Source organism: Martes martes (assembly GCF_963455335.1).
Source record: "Martes martes genome assembly, chromosome: 2".
Lineage (NCBI taxonomy): Eukaryota > Metazoa > Chordata > Mammalia > Carnivora > Mustelidae > Martes > Martes martes.
The window spans coordinates 37276183-37299923 of NC_137889.1; the positions used below are offsets into that span (position 1 = coordinate 37276183).

At 39.5% G+C, this 23741-nt stretch overlaps 1 protein-coding gene across 2 annotated transcripts; it reads left to right on the top strand.

The window, feature by feature from the left end:
* Nucleotides 1–343: 343 nt before the first annotated feature.
* On the top strand, nt 344–17939 carry GOLGA7 (golgin A7). Of its 2 annotated transcripts, none has more exons than XM_080796728.1 (6): nt 344–396; nt 628–759; nt 6304–6456; nt 12933–13034; nt 14099–14161; nt 16531–17939. In XM_080796728.1, the coding sequence occupies exons 2-5, from the start codon at nt 649–651 to the stop codon at nt 14144–14146; spliced, it is 414 nt and encodes a 137-aa protein (XP_080652854.1). In that variant the 5' UTR covers nt 344–396; nt 628–648; the 3' UTR covers nt 14147–14161; nt 16531–17939. The 2 variants fall into 2 exon arrangements, with proteins under 2 accessions (XP_080652854.1, XP_080652855.1); XM_080796729.1 differs by having other exon boundaries at nt 358–396; nt 14094–14161.
* Nucleotides 17940–23741: the final 5802 nt, after the last annotated feature.

The following is a 23741-nucleotide window of genomic DNA, read 5'->3' on the forward strand; positions in this document are numbered from 1 at the left end:
CAGTGATCAAAAACTACCTCGACCATTACGAGGGAAATGACACAACACGGATATGACACAACGGGGAAGTCCCGAGTCTTAGACCTCCGCAACCACCAGGAGAGTTCGAGCTCCCCAGCTCTTCCCAACGCCGCACCCCCCCCAGCCCAGCCTTTTCCTTCCGTGTCGACTCCTCCCGGCGGGACGGGAGGAGGAATCGGCCCGGGCCCCGCCCCCTAGGCGTGCCTCTACGCAGCACCGCGCAGCCTCACCAGAGTCGCTTTACGGCCAGGGAGAGGGTGGGCTCTGGCCTTGAGGCAGGAGGCCGAGTTGAGGGGCGGGGAAAGAGGCCTTTTGCGGCAGGCCGTAAGTGACGACGTGGGCGGTGCGAGTGCAGCTGGAGGGCAGAGGAGGCGGGTTCGTGTTTCCCGGGCCGAACCGGGCTGTGGGGGGCGCGGGGCCTGGGCCGGGGCTGTAGCTAAAGGCCTGCGGTGACAGTATGGGTGAAGGGAAGTGGGGCGGGGGAGGCCTTGGGCCGCTTTGGCCCGTGGGGGCGGCTGGGGGGCTGGCGGGCTGGAGTCTTGGGTCCAGGCCGGGGATCTGACCCGTGGTTGGTGTTCCACTACCCCCCCCACCCCGAACCCGCAGCGCGCCCGTCCTGTCCTCGCCATGAGGCCGCAGCAGGCGCCGGTGTCCGGGAAGGTGTTCATTCAGCGAGACTACAGCAGTGGCACACGGTGCCAGTTCCAGACCAAGTTCCCCGCGGAGCTGGAGAACCGGGTACGTAGACTGACTCCCCGCACCTGCTCTGGGGCGAGAGAGGGCTCTTTAGGGACGGGAGGGAGTATGGGTCGACCCCGCCGAGTGTCTCGCGGCTCTGGGGAGGGGCAGACAAAGAAGGAGCCTTGGTCAGAAGGGGGCCACTAAGCAAGACATGGTGCTTGGAGGAGGACGAATAAGGCCAAGCCCCCGGTGTGATGACCGTATAGAACTCTGTGGTGCCCATGCCGGGAGTCTGTACCCAGCCAGCCGTCTTCTTTCCGGCTGTCCCCTCCCACCTCCATCCCGGGTTATTGACAGCAGTGATGAGAAACTAATTCCTGAGGTTCCAAGCCACCTAACTCAGCACGTTGTAAGCTGCATCCTCCTACCTAGCCAGGAAGAGTAATCGTCATTCTCGTGACTGGCGTTTGTGACTATTGTGCTGGTCGCACTGCTCGGCAGAAAGGGTTTATTAAGTTGCTATGCCAGGCAGTACAGAAAGGCCTTCTTGGAACCTGAAAAACGCAGAACATTAGATTGGCCTGGACATGGAAAGGTCTCAGAACAAGGCCTTACACCTGTCATTCCCAATTATTACGATCACTGGGAACCACCTGTGTTTTGTTGACTTGCATATCAAAATTGGCATCAGGATATATAGGTCCCTTAGGCAACCCTGCATACAGAAATGAAAGAATGGGCTGTGTTTCCTCCTCCTTCAGACTAAAGGGGGGAGGGGAGGAATATCATCGTATTGTATTTTAAAAGTGCAGTGAAGTGAGCATGTGTGTGTGTGTGTGTGTGTTTGTTTTCTTGTACCTGCAAGTGTTTACCCACCCGAAGAAGGATCTTTTGGTCTTGATCCATGTTACTCTACATTCTGTTTCCTTTTTAGAGATCAGTTTCTGGTTAGATGGGAGCAGGTTTTGTGCTGTTTTCACCTTGGTGAGGAGGGTGAGGGACTGAGGTGATTAGGTGCACTGTGGGTGTGGGAGTAAGAAATACTGGTCATGGGATAAGTGGGTGTAGATGAGTCTGTACTAGAGAAATGTGTAGCAGTCCTTTAAAACCAGCTTGTAACAGGTAGGTGGTTCTACCTGATTGCCAAGTTTGGAAAATTGGTGTATATCAATTGTAGTGTCCTTCAACATTATTACTGTGGTCAGGTTAGTGACCTAAGTATGTTTCTTTAAGTGCAAATGAAAGATCAGGTATGCTTTATAAAGATGGTTTGTAGAGTAACTTGTCTGTGAAATGCTGTATAAATGCTGTAGTTTATTGTCTCGATGTTGGGTTAACTCAGCTGGACACTGGGTGGCCATTTCCACCGTGGTTCGAAGAGGTAGAAATTGAGCACGTTGCCTGTTGGCTAGAGCTACTGAATGTTATTTTTAAAATAATTTAACATCACAGTTAACATGTTTTACATGTTAGGGCTTGTGTGAAATGAAGCAAATGTTTTAGTTGTAAGCCTGTTATACTCTTACACTATTTATGTACTTTCAAATCAGAGAGTAAACTATTTACCACACTTACTTGGATGTTACAAGATTCCTTTGTTTAAAGGTTTTAAAGTCAAACTTCCAGTGCATAACTGAGCCAAATACATGTATGCAGAATCAAACATTAGCCTTCCACTCTGTGTGTGGTAGAGCCTTTATTTTATAGTCAGTACAGATACACAATGTAGTCACAGATCCACTGATTCTTACAGGAAATTGATGTTTCTAAATTCTTTAGTCCTTTTATTTCTTTGACTTCAGATTATAGCCTAGAACTGCTTGTGACTCTGAGTACTATATGGAGTGTTATTTGGTGCTGTTCAATTGTGTCTTTGAGGGGTTTGGGTTTTGGGTTAAAACACTAGTTTATACTTTAAACTGCTTAGGAGAGCTTTGATTTTTCTTTTAATGCATTGAAATCAAATTTAAATTACAGGTTTAAATTTTCCTTGCTTTGTTGATGGAAAGTTGAAAGGTTTCTGTCTTTGTTTCTCTACGACTTACCCTAGAAATTTACTGATTGCTCTGCCACTGGGGCTGATTTTCCTTTTGTGAGAACATCATGATCACTTGGCAGTTTAATAGAGGAAGAAACTAATATACAAATGTTTTGTGTTACTTTAAAGCATTAAACACACATACATTTGTACCCTTTAATCTGGGAGTAAGGACAAGTTCTGCAAGTTTACTTTTTTTTTTTTCTTAAGATTTTTTATTTGACAGAGAGAGATACAGCGAGAGAGGGAACACAGGCAGGGGCAGTAGGAGAGGGAGAAGCAGGCTTCTCGCCAAGCAGGGAGCCGAATGTGGGGCTTGATCCCAGCACCCTGGGATCATGACCTGAGCGGAAGGCAGACGCCCAACAACTGAGCCACCCAGGCACCTCTAACAAGTTTACTTTTTCTCTTGCCTGTTAGAATGTAATGCTTGGATGCTTAAGTACTTTGTTGCCAGGACAGTTGCTGAAGAAAGCTTTATTCTCACTTTAGCCGAAATACAGACACCTTAGGCACCCTTGGTAGGAGAGAAATGAGTGATCTATAATTGAAGCATTTTTTCCCTTACATACCTTTAAAAATATGTATCTATACCTAGTTGGTGGAAATTACCTTTGACTTATGATCACTTTAAGCTTCAGCTCCATGCTTTCTACCACATAGTTCAGGAAACAAAAGTTCTGGGAAAATGAGTCTGATTCCTATTTCCTTCTGATTTTCAATGCTTATTGTTTCAAATTTATATTTGGCTCCCACTTCACAAATCTCCCAGTTTTGACGTAGCTTTGATATCAGTCTTCAAGTACCCAAAGGACAACACTGACAAGTGTTCTTCATAGTGGAGTGAGAGGAAAATGCCCACATTTGTTCTGTTGAGCCCTTGTATGTTACGTCCTTTGCCTTTACTGCTGCCTAGCTTGCTTTTTACCCTCTTCTTTTTTAGTAACCTTTCAAAGAAATTATTGACTTTTTAAATTTTTTATTAAACTTTTTTTAAAAAATCCTTCACCTTGGATTTTTTTTTTTTAATGATCTATGACTTACCTTCATCCTATAAAGCACTATAATCTTGGAATAACTTTTTTAAGAATTCATGTTTCTGGTATGACTAGTAATTCTGATCTGAAAGAAATAAAATGTCTCCTGGTTGGATCCCATGGTTTTGAATCACACTGTATCCAAAGAAATGTAAATAATTCATAGAACTTTTCTTATCAGATCATAACATTTTAGGTAGATCAAATGTGCATTTTTTAAATTATTTAGACTTTTGTAGATTTGCCAATGTGACAACTGAAGGTGTTAACTTGGCCATAACTAGTAAAGATAACAATTTGTTATAAATATTTGTTCATGAAGTGAACAAAGTCCATTTTCAGGGAATGAGAACTCTGACATAGATTCCCCAGATGACCATTCTTCAAGTGGTGGCTCAGTGCAAGAATACTACCCTGACTTTTAGCTCCATCTCCACCCACCCAACCCTTGTCAGAAACTCTGAATATTCTGGGAAATTAAAAGTAGCTCCTTGTGAAAAACAGGAGAGCTGCCACCACTTTAAAGTTCACATTAAAGTTTTTTATGCCACTGGCTCTTTGAGTCCTCAACAGTTTCTCCATACAAAGGACAAAATAGTAATTGCAACTGCCTCTAACTCAAAGGATTTTAACTGCTTAAAGGTGATGATCATTAATTGTTTTACTTTTTTTTTTTTAAGATTTTATGTATTTATTTGGTAGAGAGAGAGATCACAAGTAGGCGGGGGGGGGGGGGAAGCAGGCTCCCCGCTGAGCAGAGAACCCATGTTGAGATGTGGAGCTGTGGGTCTCCATCTCAGAACCCTGGGACCATGACCTGAGCCAAAGGCAGAAGCTTAACCCACTGAGTCACACAGGTGCCCCAATTGTTTTACATTTTAAAAAATTATATTCTTGGGTCTATTTTGTCTCAAACTGTATATCAAAATTATTTGACTTTTTTCCCAGTCTGTTTCTATAGAAAGACTTAACAAAAATGGGGCACCTGGGTGGCTCAGTTGGTTAAGCCTCTGACTCTTGATTTTGGCTCAGGTCATGATTTCAGGGTTGCGAGATTGACCCCCATGTCAGGCTCCACACTGAGCATGAGCCTGCTTTAAGAGTCTCTCTCAAAAAAAAAAAAAAAAAATACTTCAAAAAAGATAGAATTTATATGTAAGGAGTTACTCCTTTCAGGAGCAAAGCAAATGTGTGAGAGAAAGCCTAGAGTAAGGACAGATAAATTGTCTTTTTTTGCCAAGAATGACAGTGTTACATGAAATACTCCGCTAATGGGATAAAAAATGTAAGGCACAAGCTTTGAGATTTGAAATCTACAAAGTTAGGAGAAAAAAGTGAAAGTAAGAGATTAGAGTGAAGATGGATGACAGTGGTAGTATTAGTGTAAATGTGAGATAGTGGTGTCACTGAATAGAAAGGTAATAGGAATGACTTGGTGTGAAGACTTGTGTGATGGTTTGAGATTTTGTCTCAGTGTGAACTTTCAGTAGATTCCAGTGTTTAGGGACTCAATTTAAGATTACTTGCTCTTAAGAGCGAGAGAGGCAAACCAAGAAACAGACTCTGAACTATAGAGAACAAAACGGGTAGTTACCAGAGGGGAGGTAGGTGGGGGCATCAGTGAGATGGGTGATGGGGATTAGGAGTGCCCTTGTAATGAGCATCAGGTGTTGTATGAAAGTGTTGAATTACTCTTTTGTATACCTGAAACTAATATTACACTAATTGGAATTTAGATAAAAACTTTTAAAAAATAATAAGATTACTTGCTCTTTTGAGATAAAGAGACCATATCCTTCCTTTTGTGCCCCCACCGTATGCCTCCACCGTAGTACTTTGTCAATTTATTATGTTTTTATGTTTACATACCTGTTCTGCTTTCATGACTGTCAACTCTTGGAGGGCTAAGACAGTGTCTTATTCATCTTTCTCTAAGCTGTCCTAACACCTGTCTGATGGTAGGTGCTCAGAAAATGTTGATGTAAGTGAATGGAAAGTTGGAAGGATTATGTAATTTTTTTTTTTAAGATTTATTTATTTCAGAGAGAGAGCATACACACGAGCGGGGGCCAGGGGGAGAGGGCGGTGGCAGAAGGATAGAGAGAGAGAGAGAGAGAGACTCTCCAACAGACTCCCTACTGAGCACAAGACCCCAACATGGAGCTCGATCCCATAACCTATGAGATAATGATCTGAGCCAGAACCAAGAGTCGGACACACGGTCAGCTGAGCCACCCAGGTACCCCAGGGTTGTATCATTTTATGAAGTTACTTGATACTCAGTATAGAGAATAAAGAGATACTGTCTTGAGTCTTGAAGTTATCCAGTGTCCATAAGAGGGATAAGATTAAACAAAGACTAAGCAGTTTTAGTAACATAGGTCCCCATTTCATCACCTAAAATGTTTGCCAACTAGTGGATAAGAATGTTGACAAAATAGCAGAACAAATTAGTGATAGCAAGCATTGGTGAGTAGTTGATCTTTTTTTTCCAAAACTTACTTTTAAATTCTTTTTTCCATACAGATTGATAGACAGCAGTTTGAAGAAACAGTTCGAACTCTGAATAACCTGTATGCAGAAGCAGAGAAGCTTGGAGGCCAATCCTATCTTGAAGGCTGTTTGGCTTGTTTAACAGCATACACCATCTTCTTATGCATGGAAACTCATTATGAGAAGGTAAGGCTACCTTTGTTTTCACAAAATCTCTTAAAATCATAAAAAAAAAAGGTGAGTTGACGTATTTACATGATGACAGTTGCCATTAAACTTAAAAGAGCATGTATAGTAATAATAATTCAAATTTTGTTGTTGCTCCTGTGTCTAGAGCACATAGTAAAGAGTCCTGAGTCTTTCAGAAATTGGTCAAAATTGATCAGTCAACATGAAGTTGACATACCAGTGTTCAAATTGGCTTACACTTAAGAAGACTGTGGAAAATCTATATTCTCATTCTGTATAGCTTTCTGAGAATCCTCTTGTTTTCCCCAAGTCTCTGTCTTCAGTTTTATCCTGTGACTTGAGTTCTTACATTCTCTTTCCATCTGCCTGCTGGATCTGGTGTTGCCAGCTTCTCAGCTTCGGTGTCCAAAAGGCAAACCTCGCACCTCCCCATTTTGTGTAATAGCACCCTGCCTTTTTCAGTACCATCTTAAGGTGTGGAGGATGAAGAAATTATCAGTTGTCAAAGCTGAAATATCTTCCATTTTCTCATTCATTAACTTTTCATGATTTCCTCTGCCACTGTTCTAATATGTGCCCTTATTATCTGTCTCTCAGACTATTTGAAATAGTCTGACTAGTTTCATTTCTTCCATTCTCTTATTTTTCCAAACCATCTGCTGCTGCCTTCATAAAACACTATGTTAGGGGGTGGCTCAGTCAGTTGAGCCTCCAGCTCTTGATTTCGGCTCAGGTCATGATCTCGGGGTCCTGGGACTGAGCCCTGTGTCGGGCTCTGCACTCAGCAGGCAGTCCGCTTGAGATTCTCTCTCTCTCCTGCTATGCCCCTCTCTCGACTCGCATGCACTCAAAAAAAACAAAAATCACTGCATTACTTCCTCTAGTACTCCTACGAAGTCCAAGGCCTTCCCTGGCTTCCCATTTACTAACAATGAATAAAGTCCAAGCCCTTTCTCCAGGTGACCTCCAACTTACCTTTGCAGCTTTGTCTCCCACCCCTTCTTTACTTTGTCTTTCAGCCAGACTCATTCTCTTGCCAGGCAACAAGCACACCGTCTGAGGTGTTCTTCCACCTATAGTGCCATTCTTCCCCTGTTCACATCTCCCCAGTCCATGCGATCCTCCCGTCATCTCACTTTTCCTTATTCTTCAAATCAGAATTCTTTCTCACGTTTGTATCCCCACAATATTTTATTTACGTCTCTTTTCCTGGCACTTAACCTGTCTTGATTTTGGAATGTAGCAATTTACATTCTCATTTGCCCTTCAAGTATGTATTTTTCTTGGGTCAGGGACAGTGCTTTAACCATTTTGTGTCCCCCTTCATGCCCACCACCATGCCCTGAGATATTTTAGGCACTCACTGAATGTGTTTTGAAGGAATTTAAGTTAATCACAGTAAACCCCTAATATATCATTTAACTTTGAGCATGTTTAGCAACTAAAATACTATAAGGATATCTGTATTACAGATTATACCCCACCTAATAGAAGTGTCCCTGTGATTGCCATGGACTCTTTTATAGTGGAAAGCAAATACAGTTGCAGCTGAAGTATTTTTGAGAGTTATTGGCTAAAAATACTGCCATATGCTTCATTAGCATCCTGACATGAACTGTCTTTGTGTTACTAAAAGGATATATTTAAATAACTAAATTAGTAGTTAATATTTTTTTTTCATATCATACAGAGAAGCAGCTAACTTTCATTCCTGTTCAGCATTCAAAAATCAGAAGTTTTAAAGGATCAGTATCAGCTTTCAGTCTGCAGCTTCTCTTTAATAGTACATTCGCTGAGTGAAGGGACAAGGGATTCATTCATTTGGTAAATATTTATTGAAAGCCTACAATGTGCTAAACAGTGTGCTAGGGATGTAACAGAATAGGGCAAACATGATTGCTGACCTTGTGATATTTATAATTTAGTGGTAATGACTGATGCAAAGGAAGCAAAACCAACTAAATTATAAATGGTGATAAGCGTCTTGAAGAAAACAAACTTTCCTGTGATAGAAAATATTAGGAGAGACCTAATTTAGATTGTGTGGTCAGAAAAGGCCTCTGAAGTGGTAACCTATAAGTGGCTACGTGAAGAATGCAAATCCTGGGACCATTCAGGTAGAGAGATTAGTGTTTGCAAAGGTCCAGAGAGTGTGATGGGTCCTGGGAACTAAAAGAAGGCCAGTGTGGAAGGAGAGGAGTGGAGAGAGGGGCCACAGGTGAATTTGGAGAGGTTAGGAGGAGCTGTAGCATGTAGGAGTGTGTAGTCCATACAAAGATGTTCAGATTTTATTTTCAGTGCAGCAGGGAAACTACTCAAAGATTTTAAGTGGGGGAGTGATATGATCAGATATTCATTTTAAAGCAATCTCTTTAGAGGGAAAAAAGGTATGAAAGTGGAAGTAGGGAAACCAGGTAGGATGCTCCATGGAAATCCAGGCAAGAGATGATGAGTGCTTGGACAGGGAATGGAGCAGTAGATGGAAGGAAGTGAACAAATTCAAGGACTATGGTGATAGTGGAACCAAGATTTGATGAGGAACTGAATGTAGGAGGGGGTCGGGCTGAATTCATATGGCTGGAAACTAGGCCATGTGGGGATGTTCATTTAAAGACGTGTAGGACATGACCAATTTAAGGTAGAATTATAACTTCTAGAGAATTTTGTTCATGCTTAGTGGAGTATTAGACAATTGAGTTGTCATTTCACTATAGCTTTTACATTTGTTGATAAGATTTTAATTAACTTTTATTTATCCATGTGCATTTGCTGAAATAGATAGATACCTCCTTCTAATGTCAGTTGTAAAAAGAAATTGGTAATTGGGTGCTAGCCAAGTCATTTACATTAATTATGGGATCATGGACAAATTAATCTCTCTAAGCCTGAGTTCTCTCAACTGTAAAATGGGTGTTAGAATTAATGTATTTCCTGACATATGGTAAATGCATAATAGAGTTCTCTTAAGATGAATTTAAAAATTAAGTTAGTGTATATACATATATATGTATATACACACACTAATGTGTTTATATATATACATGTTTTCCAGGTATAAGTAATCTTTTTTAGCAGCTGCTAACTTATTTAGCTGCTTAAAACATTTAGCAGCTTTTAATTAAAATCCCTTTAATTATGGGGGCACCTGGCTGGCTCATTTGGTAGAGCATATGCAGCTTGTGATATCAGAGTTGTAAGTTCAAGCCCCACCTTGGGCATGGAGCCTACAGTCAGTCAACAAATAAATATCCCTTTGATTATTAATCTTGAAGTTCTCTGTATCAGGGATAGAGTGGAAATTGGTCCTAATATATGTTTTAACTTGGATTCATAGGCGATATAGAAGGTACTACTTTATAAGTCTAATCAAGGTTTCTTTCTTTATATGGAGTATTATAAAGCAAGTAAAGACCAAATAAAATTAGGGATGCCTGGGTGGCTCAGTTTGTTAAGCATCTGCCTTTGGTTCAGGTCATAATCTCGGGGTCCTGGGATCGAGCTCACATTGGGCTCCTTGCTCAGTGGGGAGCCTGCTACTCCCTCTCCTCCCCAGCCTCACTCATGTACTCTTGCTCTGCTCTCTCTCAGATAATAAATAAAATCTTTAAAAAAAAAAAAAAAAGGACCAAATAAAATTAGTCAAGAAACCAAAATTTAAGGTGTAGCCACATTTTTTTAAGTGGGTGATTTTATTTTAGAAATTGGGTATGAGTAACTAGATTGTGCCAGATGAATAACTGGAATGGTAATAATTAAGACTTATACTTTTAAAAGAAAATATTAAATGTATATTTGTAGTTTTGATACAGTGATACTAGAACACAGCTGCCCTCCTGATCTCCAGTTTGTCCCTTAGGAATTTCTGTACTATTATTTTCCACTTTATGAAAGGACAGGATTGGGTCAGTTAGTCTGTGTTGTTCTAAACACTAAAATTTTTAGTCTGCAAATAGTAAGCCAAATATAATAGTGCTTACACTTTGTCATGTGGGTTAAATTTTTTGAAATTGTAAATAAGCCTTTTAAAACTCACTAGAACAATCATGCTTTTTTTTCCTATAATGTGCTGTTTATTGATTTAAAATGAAGATAAAGACTTCAGTGTTATTTCTCTATTGTTGCTGCCCATTATAATTAGGGAACAAATGGGTTTGTAGAAGCTTCTCAGTAGCTGTCTGCCTTTTTCATAACATCCCTTCTGCTTGTGTGCTATAATCTGTAAAAAGAATAAATTGGAAGCAACCTAGCTATTTCTAAAAGTACTAAGATCCTGCTGTTCTCACTTAGCTTCACTTAGGATATTTTTTCTTGAATGTCTGTATTTTTTCTTGAGGGTCTCTCCAGTTTAATATTCTCAAGGAGGATAATAGTCTTTACTGAGGTTTGATTGTGTTTAGCTTCATAAATATTACAGAGATTGAGGTTTTATTGAGGGTTTGAGGATAACAGATAATTTTGTTGAGTATTATAGTTTGTTTTGACATTGATTTACCAAAAATAATAAACTGTGGCTAAAATGTCAACATAAAGTTTCTTGGGAGTAAGAACGTTACTTTGTCCTGCCTGGGATGCAGTATGAGTTTACTCAAGTTAATGCTTTTTGGTTGCTAAAGAGACTAAGAGTTTAAGAGCATCTTGTTTAAGACAGTCCTGCCTTCACCAGAGCGGTTTAAGAGGATTTGGAGCTTATGCAAAAAAGAAAACATTGTTTTCTTTCTGAACTGATACCTAAGTGCATGTGAATGTTATTAACAAAAACCTTGTACAGCAGAGTTACCCTTGAATCAAATAAAGGCATGCTGTTTCTTTGCTGGTAACCTGTACCCAAGGAGAGAGGAGGAAAAGCTGTTCTGAAGGAATCCTTTCTTTGGAACCAGCCATGCAGGCACTTTTCTGACTGTACCCCCTAGTGGAAATGAATGGGAGTAAGGGTAGACCAACTCTCCAATTTCCAGTTCTGGCAGGTGAGCTGAGGAAGAAATTGGAGAGAAGATTGAGGGTCCTGAGTTGGGCACCTTTATGGGCTACTTCCTTCTATTCGTTATTTTAGCATGATTGACAAACTGATAGAAAGATAGTGCTTAAGATTTCTTTTTTGCCCATAAAGACCAAAAACATCACTCGAGTTCTTTGAGAGTTGAAAATAGGAGAATGATACTTATATTATTACTTCAGATAATTAGATGAAAAAAAATGTTTTCTTTAGAACTGCTATTCTTAATTCACTACCTGAAGAACCCTGCAGATTGCTCTTTTAATGACATCATGCTCTTTTAGAACATGAAATTTAGTATTCCCAAAGATGCAACTTGAAAAACTTACTTAAATTTTATTTTCCTTCAATAAGAAGATTTGTTATGCAAACTTAGTGTTTTAAATTCTAAATCAGCTTATACTACAGCACCTAAATTGTAGCATCCTAATTTTGTTAGTTTGCCCTGGTACATTATAGACCCACACTTAATTTGTTTCTTAATCTCTAACTTTATCCTCCTACAGTTCTTTTTTTCCCTTATGTCGTGATCACATTTATCCAAGATTTCAGCATATGCTGATAGTATGAATCTAAGAAAATATATAGTAATTAAAGAACTGGATCAAAGCCTTTTTGAACATTAGAGCCGAAAGAGGGTTATGATGACTTTGAATCTGAAATAAAACATGTAACTCTTTGATTTTGTGTATAGCTACTAAGATTTATTTTCTTCTACCTTATCTGTCTCAGAATTGCCCTTATTAAAGCTAGAGATTTGGCAATTTCCAGAAGTTCCTTTGTATCCTATCTGGCTTTTGTCTGCATTTGACTTTTACAACCTTAATTCTAAACTTATAAACCAAAGTTCCCATCAAGGACACAAGAGCAGACTACAGAGTAGCATTACATGCAGTGGTGGAAATGATATAAGACGCTTGTCATCAGAAACTCCATAGCAGCTGTCACATGCTTTACAAAGGAAATAAACTTCTAAGTTTTAAACTAATTGGGCTATCTCTTGTTAATGGGCCAACTTTGTATCATTACTTAAAGTTGACGAAAACATTCAAAGGAGAGAAGCAGCAGTTAAGTGTTAAAGGGAACGGCCAAGAAGTACCTTGGTGTCACATTAACAACACTTGATGAGTGGGAAAGAGAAAAGTACAACCAACTTTTGTATATATAATCACCTACTTATTTCTCTATATCCAGGACTGAGACAACAGCAGGTAAGAAGGAGGGGCTGGCGCTCATGATTTTGAACGCACTGGTACTTACGCTGCATTGAAGATCATGTGGCTTTCAGAGTCCATCAGGCTGTGCCATATGTCGTACACAACCGGTGTGTGCCAAATACTCACAGCTGTGTCCCTTCATGCGAATATCCATTTCTTGTTTTAAAAGCTAAGTCCACTGCCTGAGTATTTTGAGATCCAGCTAATACTTAATGGGAAATCTGATGACATTTGTTAAAAGCTATGGTATTTCCTTCCATCAGGTTCTGAAGAAAGTGTCCAAATACATTCAAGAGCAGAATGAGAAGATATATGCTCCCCAAGGCCTCCTCCTGACAGATCCCATTGAGAGAGGACTTCGAGTTGTATCTTTTTTTGTCCAGATCCTAAAGCCTAAATATCTATAAAAAGAAAATTTTGACAGTACTATTTGGCATCAACTAGAGAGAATTTGGGTTCCTTCTCTTGTATTTGCCCTAGGAACCTTCTCTGAATTGCTTACCTACCTTAACCCTCCTGTCTCTAACATTTTTCTTAAAGCATGTCTCCTTCCTTTGCATCATGCAGGTCTCTGGATTGTTTCTGGTTACCTTCTTTCTTGGTGGTTCTGAGGGCATCTTGTAGTAATAATGAGGGTGGCATGAGTAATGCATTTCAGCTGCAGAAACTCTGAACCTAAAGCTTCTTTGAAATGCATAAACTCATAATGTGTGGTGAGACTTGTCATCCAAATGAATTGCAGTTCCATGGGTTCATTGGGCTAGTTGAAATCAGTTACAGCTGCCAGATGTATAATTTCATTACCTTTGACATACTGTGCATATTTTTTAGAGGCAGTAAGCTTTGAAACTCACTAAGTGAATTTGGTAAATAAAATTGCAAAAAAACTAATTTAGCTTGATAACTGGAATCATGAGTAAAATAAACTTTTTTAAAAACCGAGGTCAGATAATCCCAGGCCTTCCGGCTGATAATAATTTCAGCAGTTTTATTATACTCTGTGGCAGTGGTTCTTAAACTCTTAGAGGTCATGAACCCTCTCCCAAGAAAAAGTTTGCAGATAACTACAGGGCATTTTGAACCCCTGAATTCATTACCTTCTTCAGTTCTCAGCTAAGAACCCCCTAGTTCTACAATACAGCATCTTTTTTCAGAATTCTTTTTCCCAAAAAATAAACAACGTTTGGGGGCGGAGGGTGGGGGTGGAGAATTACATGTAGAGTACTACAGGCAGTTACATTTCTTAAAGTTTTTTGCAAGTTGGAGAAAGCATCATGTTTAACTTAAGTAGGAGAAATTATTAATAATTCAAAAATGAGCAAAGGAAATTGAAAGCAAAGTCTGCGCAGGTCATTCACATTATCTTTCCACAGTCCCCTTTTATATGTTCCGTTCTCCAGTGTGTTTTCTTAACAGCTATGCTGTTTAGATTGAAATCACCATTTATGAAGACAGAGGCATGAGCAGTGGAAGATAAACCATAGAATTAAAGGTAAAAAATTATATGATTTATATGCAGTTTTTGTCATTTGTAGCATGCATGAGTTTTCTTCCCTGCATGGCAAATAAATGATTAGATAATGACATATTCTGTATATTGGCTTGAGATTTAAAATGTATATTTAACCCAAAGTTCTATTTGGTGATCTAGAATTTAATCCTGATTTTCCCCCTCTGTATTGTTTTCAGACTGGTTTTATTATTACTTTGTTTTGCCGGGTGTTTTTTCAGGGGAGGAGGTCTTGTTTTAATATTCAAAACAATCCTAGACATTTTGCATATAAAAATCATTTTGGATTTTGCATATAAAAATCATTTTCGCTATTGCCCTGCCTATATGATGAATGGTTTTAATAACCAAAGAAACATTTCAGAGTGGAGGGGAGATTCTGACTATTTCTTTTATTTAAGTGGCTTCATTGCCCTATAGAAGAAAATTTACCCTGGTGGTTAAAACCATAAATTTAATTCTTTTGTTTAGAACATTTATGTTCTTCTGTATCCATATAATGACCTTGAAGAAATGAGAAACAAATCAGTTAATACTGGTAGGAGTGTAGATGCAGAATCATGTGGAAACCATAGTCCATTAGTACAGCCTTCTAAGTAACAGAAAATCATACTGCACCATTTCTGCCAGTTCCAATCATTTATACTTTCTACAGAGAGTGTTCTGCTGCTTACTTTCCTAATTGACTGTTTGCAGGTGTTTGTCAGCAACAGGGAGCTCAGAAACAGATCCAGACCTCCTCCTCCTCCCAAGGGCAACAGTAATAATAACTGCCATTTCGAGGGCACCTGCTCTGTGCCAGGTGTTCTGCGAATGGTATGTCTCCTTACAGAAAGTGTGCCGAGTATTTCCTCCATTTTAGAGATGAGCAAACCGAGGTACAGATAGATGAAGTGGTGTTCTCAAAGTCATTCAGTTTAACACAGTTTGGGATATGAACCCAAATTTGGTGAACCATAAAACCCGTTTTTACACCATATTTCCTTTATAAGTACTTGCAGCAGAAGAAACATGGGGAGAGGGAAGAGTTCATCAGATTATTCTAAGTGTTTACCCTCCCCTTTTCTTTTTCAAGACTTTCTTAAAGATACATTTTGTCTACCCCTGTACAATTTATCAGATCCTATAAACCAACCAGCATTCCAAAGCTCCCGTCTTTTAGCACTAGTGAAAGTGACACCTGAATTCTTTGACTTTGAAAGCCAAAATCTAAATAATGACATCCTCTGCCATGTGTTTCCTTTCTTTAAAAAGGTCTTGTTTGGGAACACTTAGTGTTACTTGCTCATAGACTTTGTCGTGTACAATTTCCAAACTGACACTTCTCAGTGGAACAACCAGGAACCTTAATGTGTGGTTTTTGTTATGTGCCATTGGAATAAGTTTGTTTTATCAATTGCAGCTGCCTTGACTTGGCACAACCCATTTGTCATGACTCATTTTGCAGCTATTATTGCTAACTGTAATGTTTTTCTGGGGTGGTGTGGGGTTTTGAGCAATTACACACCAGAGACTAATCTATCAATAGCCAGGCAACTGTGAAATTTTGAAATGGGAAAGATTTACATTAGGAACTTCTGGATAGTTTCATGAATGCAAATATTTCTGTTCAGTTTAGAGCTGCGTGTTCCTCAGGCCCAGGATCTCGTATGGGCGGAGGTCTTGGTGGAGGGGGAGATACTGTAAGAATAATTAATTCAGTTCTGTGGTTTTTCTTAAGTCTCTAAGGTTTCTGTGCAGGTTGAAGAATTACATGAGAGTTAATGATTTAACCAAAAAAACAAATCATGGAGATGGCCTTTATTAAAGATGTTTAAAATCACTCTATTAAAGACTGATAGAGTTTTCTCTTTGAATTGTCTTTATTTAAAAATTGGAACATAATCATTACTCGGTCACAATAAATGAGCACTGATGAAGATAGCTAACTTTTGTGGGTGCTCATTCTGCACCTGCACTGTTCTAAATGCCTAGTACTGATCATCACAGCGGCCCTACAAGGTACGTACTATTATTCCAGTTTTCTCAGATGAGGAGAGTCAGGCGCAGAGAACCCAAGTTACTTGTCTAAGACCAAAGACTAGTAGGTAGCAGCCAAGGTGGCCTGGCCCCAGACTCGCTGCTTCAGCCTGTGCTGTGCTACCTGCCTCTTGTAACAGGATTGTTCAGAGACTGAAATATCCAGGGCTTGTGTTTCTAGACTGTTGAGCTATGTGGTTGCTTAGTCAATTAGTACAGATCCAAGTATTCTGTTAGAACTGAGGAGCTCCTGTGAACTGGTGTAGGAGAGATGTTGTAGAGGTATTTTAGCATCCCTTTCTAAAACTTCTACTTTTCACATCTGACTGCAGATCCCACCTCCAGCTGGGACCCTCATCTATCCACTGGCCGATCGCAGAGTGTCCCCTACCTCCTCTCCAGAGCATCATTCCTTTGTATCTGCTGCCAGAGCCACGGTGCCATTTACTCCAAGGACTAACTTTCTAAGATTCCACACCTGGAGTGACCTCTAGTCGCTCAGCATCCACTTTGTGTCTCCAAATTGTGTAGGACTCTGTAATCTTTTGATTAGTTTCTGAGAAAACACAATGAAGCATTTCACTTTTTTTATTCAAAGCCATTAATAAAATAGGCCGTTGGTTAGCCCAACACAAAGTTTCTTTCTTATCTGCTACCAGTACCAGTGGTTCTCTTCATTCCTTGGGCCAGCTTCCCAGGTGGCTCTCGACTTCAAGTCACATCTCAGCCAGAGTTCAGTCTTATTTCCCTCAAATTCATAAAATGCTTTTCTCCAGGATTTTGGTGAAAGGTAGGCTGTGTCTGTGGTTTTGCTAATGCATCTCCCGGATTTCGAAGAACTACCAGTTTTGCCATGACTAAAATCTTAAAGATCTGTTTCTGCTGTTCAGTTTCTTAAACTGAAACTCATTGGAAAAATAATGTATGATGTTATTTGTTTTATGATAGTAATTATTCCTAATTAAAGCAGTATTTAATGCAATTTCCAGTTATTTTTCTTTGGAGAATTTTGTTATTATTGCATTACCTTGAATGTTGGGAAGATGTAGTATGTGTTGCGTGTTCCTTACAAAAATAAGTAAGCACAATAAAGTGGATGCTAAACCATCAAACATAAATGTCCCTGCTGTGTCCCTGAATGTGTAATAAGCAAGTATAATAAATATTTTAATTATAGTTTTGTTATAAATATAACTTATGAGAAAAGAAATTTGATAGGAATAATACTGTATATTGCTAATTTTTAACTGTCCCTACTGGCAAACCTTATGATTCATAGACTTTCCTCATATACAGTATTCAGTGCACAGAAATCTTATGATTGATTCAAATACAGTAAGTTAAATGATTTCCAACTAAAACTCTCAAGTCTGAGTCAGTGTTTCAAGTTCTTTTGGCTGTATGTTCTTAGTATCGGGGTTTCTTATCCCCTTCCTTCATCTTTGGGGTTCGAGAGCACTGTTTTTGGGAGAAAGTTCAGAAATATATTAGGAGAGAATGAAACAGTTAAAAGTTTTACTTTCAGAGATACTGTAGGTGCTAATACTGGATTTAATCTTTCAGATTTTGTTTCTTTTATGGATCTGTTATTCAGTAAATCTCACGGTCTGTGTAATATTTTAATTGTATAAAATTCCTTTGTTACTTTAGAGCCTGTAATAGTGTGTCTGTCTGCCTTTTAAACCTGTTGCAATAACTTTGCTGAAATAAGAACACATTAGTAAAACTTTTCTTAAACAAATTGTCTCTGTGTCATATCTGGTGTGGTTTGGTAAAGTGATACGGCATTAAATTTCACAGATAAACAATACTACTAAAATCAGTGCAGCTTAATGTTTTCCAGCAAACATCTTACACTCATCACACGTTTTCACTCTTTCCATGCTTTATCTCCTAAGAGACAGATATGTTAGCTAAATCGATAAAAACAAAGAAATCATCCCTGAGAGTCAAAAATGTATTCAATTAAAGAAATAAAAAGATGTTTCATTAAGAATAAACTATCAGTTATTGTTACTATCTTGGATCATCTGATGACTTTTTTAAGATGAAGTACATTAGTAGAGAATAACCACTTATAAAATACAGTCCATATTCTGACTTTTGTGAGATTATTTTTCTTTATAAAAGTCGACTTCTTTTTCCTACCCAATTACACTAACAGGAAATGGTACTCATAAAGAAGGCCATAAGACCCTGCCTGGCTCCTGCCATAAAGTCATGGTTTTGCAAGAGTAACATGCTTTATTTTTCACCTTGTTGTTTAAGTCCATATAAGGGAAGTCAGAGTATTAGTGCTATGTATGATTTATACACTGATCTCCCCTTCCCCTTGCCATATGTCTCCTTCCCCACCCTAATCCTTCTAATTCCATGAGGGCAGAGGTTGTTCTAGTTACCCTTGCATCTGTCCCTAACTCGCAAGCATCATCATGCAGGGGGGTACACCTACTCAACACGCGTATTTGCTAAGTGAATAAGATACGGGCTGACGGGTGATTAGCCCAGTTACTTCACTACATCTTGAGGTGTTTAACTTAATAAGATAGTGACTTGTATACTCCCTCTTGTAAAGTTACAAGATTGGAAAGAGATCTGTGGCTTACACTCTGTTAGAATAGACTTCTTTGCAGAGAGATAACTACTCGCAGTAGGAGAAAGTGACCTTTCTCCTGTAGATGGGAATTCCCAGGGAAAGGAAGAGAATTACATTCAAAAAAATTTGAAGTACATAGATCTGTAAATACTATGTAACCCTCCAACTCGTCCTTTGTCCTTTTTTTTATTCTGTAGATCCCTGACATTGCCCATAAGTGATCCCCATCCTCATCAGTGCTTGCTTGGAAGATAAACCAATAAATACAAGCATTACACAGTGACCCACCTTAATCTGCAAATGTGTAATTGTGAGGGATTTTATTCTTCCTCCCACCAAAGCTGTAGTGAGTGGTTTTACAATAGTACACCACAGTACTCAAAACTTGGAAATGTGTACAAGATAGCAAATATGTCCGGTGAGTTGTGAATGTCAAAATGTAGGTTCCATACCACCTAAGTTCTTGGATCAAGTTTGCTTCAAAATGAGTAAACACAGAATTACATGACTGTAACACAGGTTATAGCTCTTCTATCTTAAAGACTAAGTTCTTCCCATATATCTCAAATGGTGCAGATGTGAGGTTTTGTGAAATTCTGCCTCCAAGCCCTGTAAGAATTGAATGCCTACTTTAAAAAAAAAAAAAATTTAAACCTCCACTTCACAAAAAGAAATAATTTTATGACCCAGGCACAACCAAAGATTTTGGCTAAGGGTCATTGTCAAAACGAGTTTATGCCAACAGAATTTGCTGATTTTTTAAAAAGAGCATCTGAGCAATGTGTTTATTGACCTTGTAAGAACTTACTTAACTTTGTGCTGTCACTTTTTTTATGTGAAGTCTTTAACCTCTAGAATCATAAATCACCTTGCCTTTGAAGAATTTATTTATTTGGTTGTGTCAGCTACAAAGATTTAAAAGAAGAAGAAGTGGTAGGGCGCCTGGGTGGCACAGTCCGTTAAGCGTCTGACTCTTGGTTTTGGCTCAGGTTGTGATCTCAGGGTCATAAGATTGAGCTTCATGTCAGGCTTTGCAATCGGGGTGGGGGGGAGTCTGCTTGAGACTCTCCTTCCTCTGCCCCTCCCACTCATGCTCACTCTCTCTAAAATAAAATAAATCTTTTTAAAAAGGGGGGGGGGGTGCTAAAAATCAGCCCATCAACTGCCAGATCTGTTGCTCTTGATCTTAATGTTTCTGTTCTTGTATATTTTCTTACCTCATATTTTCACAGACCAATTTATTGCCAGGAAATAAACATAATAATTTGTATTCAAAATGTTTTGGCAATTAGTCTTCTGGGAGCAACCAAATGCCAAACAACATAACCGTAGCAGTTCAGATTCTGTGATGTACAAGGACTCAGAAACGGATGAAATGTGACCTTTTCCTTCCAATTAAAGGATTGGTGGGCATATTTGCATATCTGTGTATCTCATACAATGCACAAATGTTTTATTTAGTCAAATTCCCAATTTCTTAGATGTTTGAGGGATTATGTGCTTGAAAAAGCAACATTATTATAGATGTGACTGTCTACTTTTAAAATGAGTGATGCTTCAGTTAAACAATTAGGAAAGGAAAGGCCTAACAGCATGCTGTGGGCATTTTTAATACTGCAGAAAAAGGTCTTCACTTAACATCTAATTATACGGAGGGACTACATCAGGTTGGGAAAAATCACCTTTTCAAGTAACCAGAATTCCCAACAGAAACCATATTGACAGAAACTTTACCAACCCCTGCTGGCAAGAGCTACATATTAAAAATAATCAGATCCTTGATAGAGATTTTGTGAGAAAACTCTGAGGGGGGAAAAAAGGTTGCTTGTGTACATTGATTTCTATTCCCAAGTACTATGTAGGTTTTGCAGTGACCACAATTTTTCTATTTGTCGAGGTAATGTGCAGGGTCAGGATAATACTGCAGCTGCGTATTAACTATATGTAACAGTTAAAGGCAGAAAGTAAAAATGCCTCTGGGACTGGAGAAAGCATTTAGGGTCAAATTTAGTCTAATCAATTCATTCTACAGACAGGCTTATTAAGAACTTAGAAAATTATTTGCCTAACAAAGTCCTTATAAGGTTTTTTATGGAACTTGACGTGCTGATCCTAGAAAAAGTGAAGAGACCTGTCCTACAACTAGCAAGATATATTAAATTGTAGTGCTTACCATGGGGCATTGGTACGAGGACAAGCTCACCGAATAATGGAACAGAATAGAGACCTAGATGCACATGCAAGTTTGTCTGGTGGGCTGGATAGTCTCGTTTGGCCCCTCCAGATCCTTTCTCCTCCATGTGCTCCCTTGGGTTCTAGAAAACTGATCCCTGCAGACAGTATCAACCAGGTACCCTTGGCCTGTGGCTTCCAGTAGGGTTCAGCCAGTGGGAAAAATCAATGAGCAGGAATCTAAGCATGGTACACTGATTCATGGGAGTGGCTGGCTGGCCATGTACATGCCATGTAAATGCCCACCCACTGCAGAGAGGGTCTCACTGTGGATGTGGAAAGTGCTCTGATGTCATTCAGACTCTTCCCAGCCCCTCTGGTGCTTGCTCATTGGGACCATGTAAAATGGTCATGGCAGCAAGAAGGGAGGCCACACGTGACTCAACAGCATTGACTTCCGCTCATTATGACTGATTCGGCTACTGCCACTGTCCAGGGCACAAATGGCCAACCAATGCTAAGCCCCCAAGCTGGCACTATTCTCCAGAGGGGGTTTTGATTAGATCACACTGGACATTTTAATTACTGGGCACTGTGTTTTGTGACTTAGAAAGATCACGGGACTTATTTTTTTCAACAGAAGAGTGTCAAGAGTAATCATGGACCTTCCCTAGTTTTCCTCTAGGATAGGGGAAGAGCTAGACCCACCCAACAAATCAATGTAAAGGGACAAAAGTACTATTGGAAACAAAAAGAAAGTTGCTTCCTTATTATATTCCATGAGTTATCCTAATTGATAAGCATATACATAATTTGTATATTATTACCACATTACTTTTGGATATATACAGCTGTGGTAAAATATGTCCCTCTGCCTGGGAACCATGAACACTAAGGTGACTGAAGCTGGTGGTTACCTGTAGAGAGGGAGGAAAGAGAATGGGGTCGGAAAGAAGAGCACAGGGCTTAGATTGAATTTGTAATATTAAACGGCTTCTTATTTTCTATACATTTTCAAATTCAACAAATCTTATTACAACAGTATGTTGTAATTAAACAGCATCTTTAATGAGCTTTGCTAGTTTGGACACAATACCCACACCCCCTGGGATTTCACTCAGGTCTCTATATCCAATTTCCTCTAAGCATTCAGGCCTATTTGTCTCATTGGTCTCATTGTCAAGAAGCACTAGCGTCTGAGTTCTGCTACTTGTAAGTACACCAAAAAAGTGAAAAATACTGACAAGGGGCTTTTTCCTGCCTACAGATATGTGAGTAGCCTTTCAAAATAAACGAATTAGGGGGGGGCACCTGGGTGGCTCAGTGGGTTAAGCCTCTGCCTTCAGCTCAGATCATGATCTCAGGGTCCTGGGATCAGCCTCGCATTGGGCTCTCTGCTCGGCAGGAAGTCTGCTTCCTCCTCTCTCTCTCTGCCTGTCTCTCTGCCTACTTCTGATCTCTCTCTGTCAAATAAATTAAAAATTTTTTAAAAAATTTTAAAAAAATAATAATAAATGAATTAGGGGCGCCTGGATGGCTCAGTGGGTTAAAGCCTCTGCCTTTGGCTCAGGTCATGATCTCAGGGTCCTGGGATCAAGCCTCGCATCGGGCTCTTTGCTCAGCAGGGAGCCTGCTTTTCTCTCTCTCTCTCTCTCTCTCTCTCTCTCGCTGCCTGCCTCTCTGCCTACTTGTGATCTCTATCTGTCAAATAAATAAATAAAATATTTTTACAAAATAAAAATAAAATAAATGAATTAAACTTCCAGCCCAGAAGCAGCATATAGCCGAGGAGTAAAGTTCAGGGTCAAGCAGAATTTCTCATGTAAACATGTCGGAGATGAAAGAAAGAAGCTGACTAGGAAACTTACACTCTCACTTCCCCATAAACAGGGACAAGTCCAAACTCACTTCAGCCTTCCCCAGAGCTCCATGGGTCACATCCAAAGCTTACTGACCCTAACAAGTTGGCAAGGTGTGCAATGACAATGCTCATGGCAAAATCTGTTACAACGGACCAAGTAGCCCAAAGCTTCCGGTTCTCGTCTCCAAACATATCAACAGTTAACACAATTTCTTGACCAGATTTCAGTATTTCCAGCTGAAAACATTTTCATAACTAAACTGGACATAACAGAAACTGACAGTTTCGTGGGTTTTATCACTGTGGGATACTCTAAAGGTGGAATTATTACACTATCTGCTCTAGCTCATTTAGTAGTAAAATACCCAGATAATGTTCTGGGACATGGAGCCCAGTTAAAAATTATCTACTCTCCGGCCTCCTGATAGAGGATGAATACTGAAGTGAATTAAAATGTTTAGTTCAGGGGCGCCTGGGTTGCTCAGTGGGTTAAAGCCTCTGCCTTCGGCTCAGGTCATGGTCTCGGGGTCCAGGGATCAAGCCCCACATCGGGCTTTCTGCTCAGCAGGGAGCCTGCTTCCTCCTCTCTCCATGCCTGCCTCTCTGACTACTTGTAATCTCTGCCTGTCAAATAAATAAATAAAATCTTTAAAAATAAATAAATAAAATAAAATAAAAATGTTTAGCTCACCAATGAGACACCTGTAAGAAGTGTTTAAATGAAAAAACCTAGATATAATGCAATATATAGATATAATATAGATATAATGACAATATAATTCCATTTCTGTAACTTGAACTAGAAAGTTTGGAACTTAAAAAACTTTTAAAATAAATCTTAACACACCTTGTCAGCTCAGGGAAACCGAAGCCCTGATACAGATGAGTGTCACTTGTATTCTAAGAGTTGTCCC

Coding starts and splice junctions, on each gene's coding strand:
- GOLGA7 (XM_080796728.1), top strand. CDS start 649: ATGAGGCCGCAGCAGGCGCCGGTGTCCGGGAAGGTGTTCATTCAGCGA. Junction 760..6,303: donor CCGCGGAGCTGGAGAACCGG/GTACGTAGACTG, acceptor TTTTCCATACAG/ATTGATAGACAGCAGTTTGA. Junction 6,457..12,932: donor TGGAAACTCATTATGAGAAG/GTAAGGCTACCT, acceptor TCCTTCCATCAG/GTTCTGAAGAAAGTGTCCAA.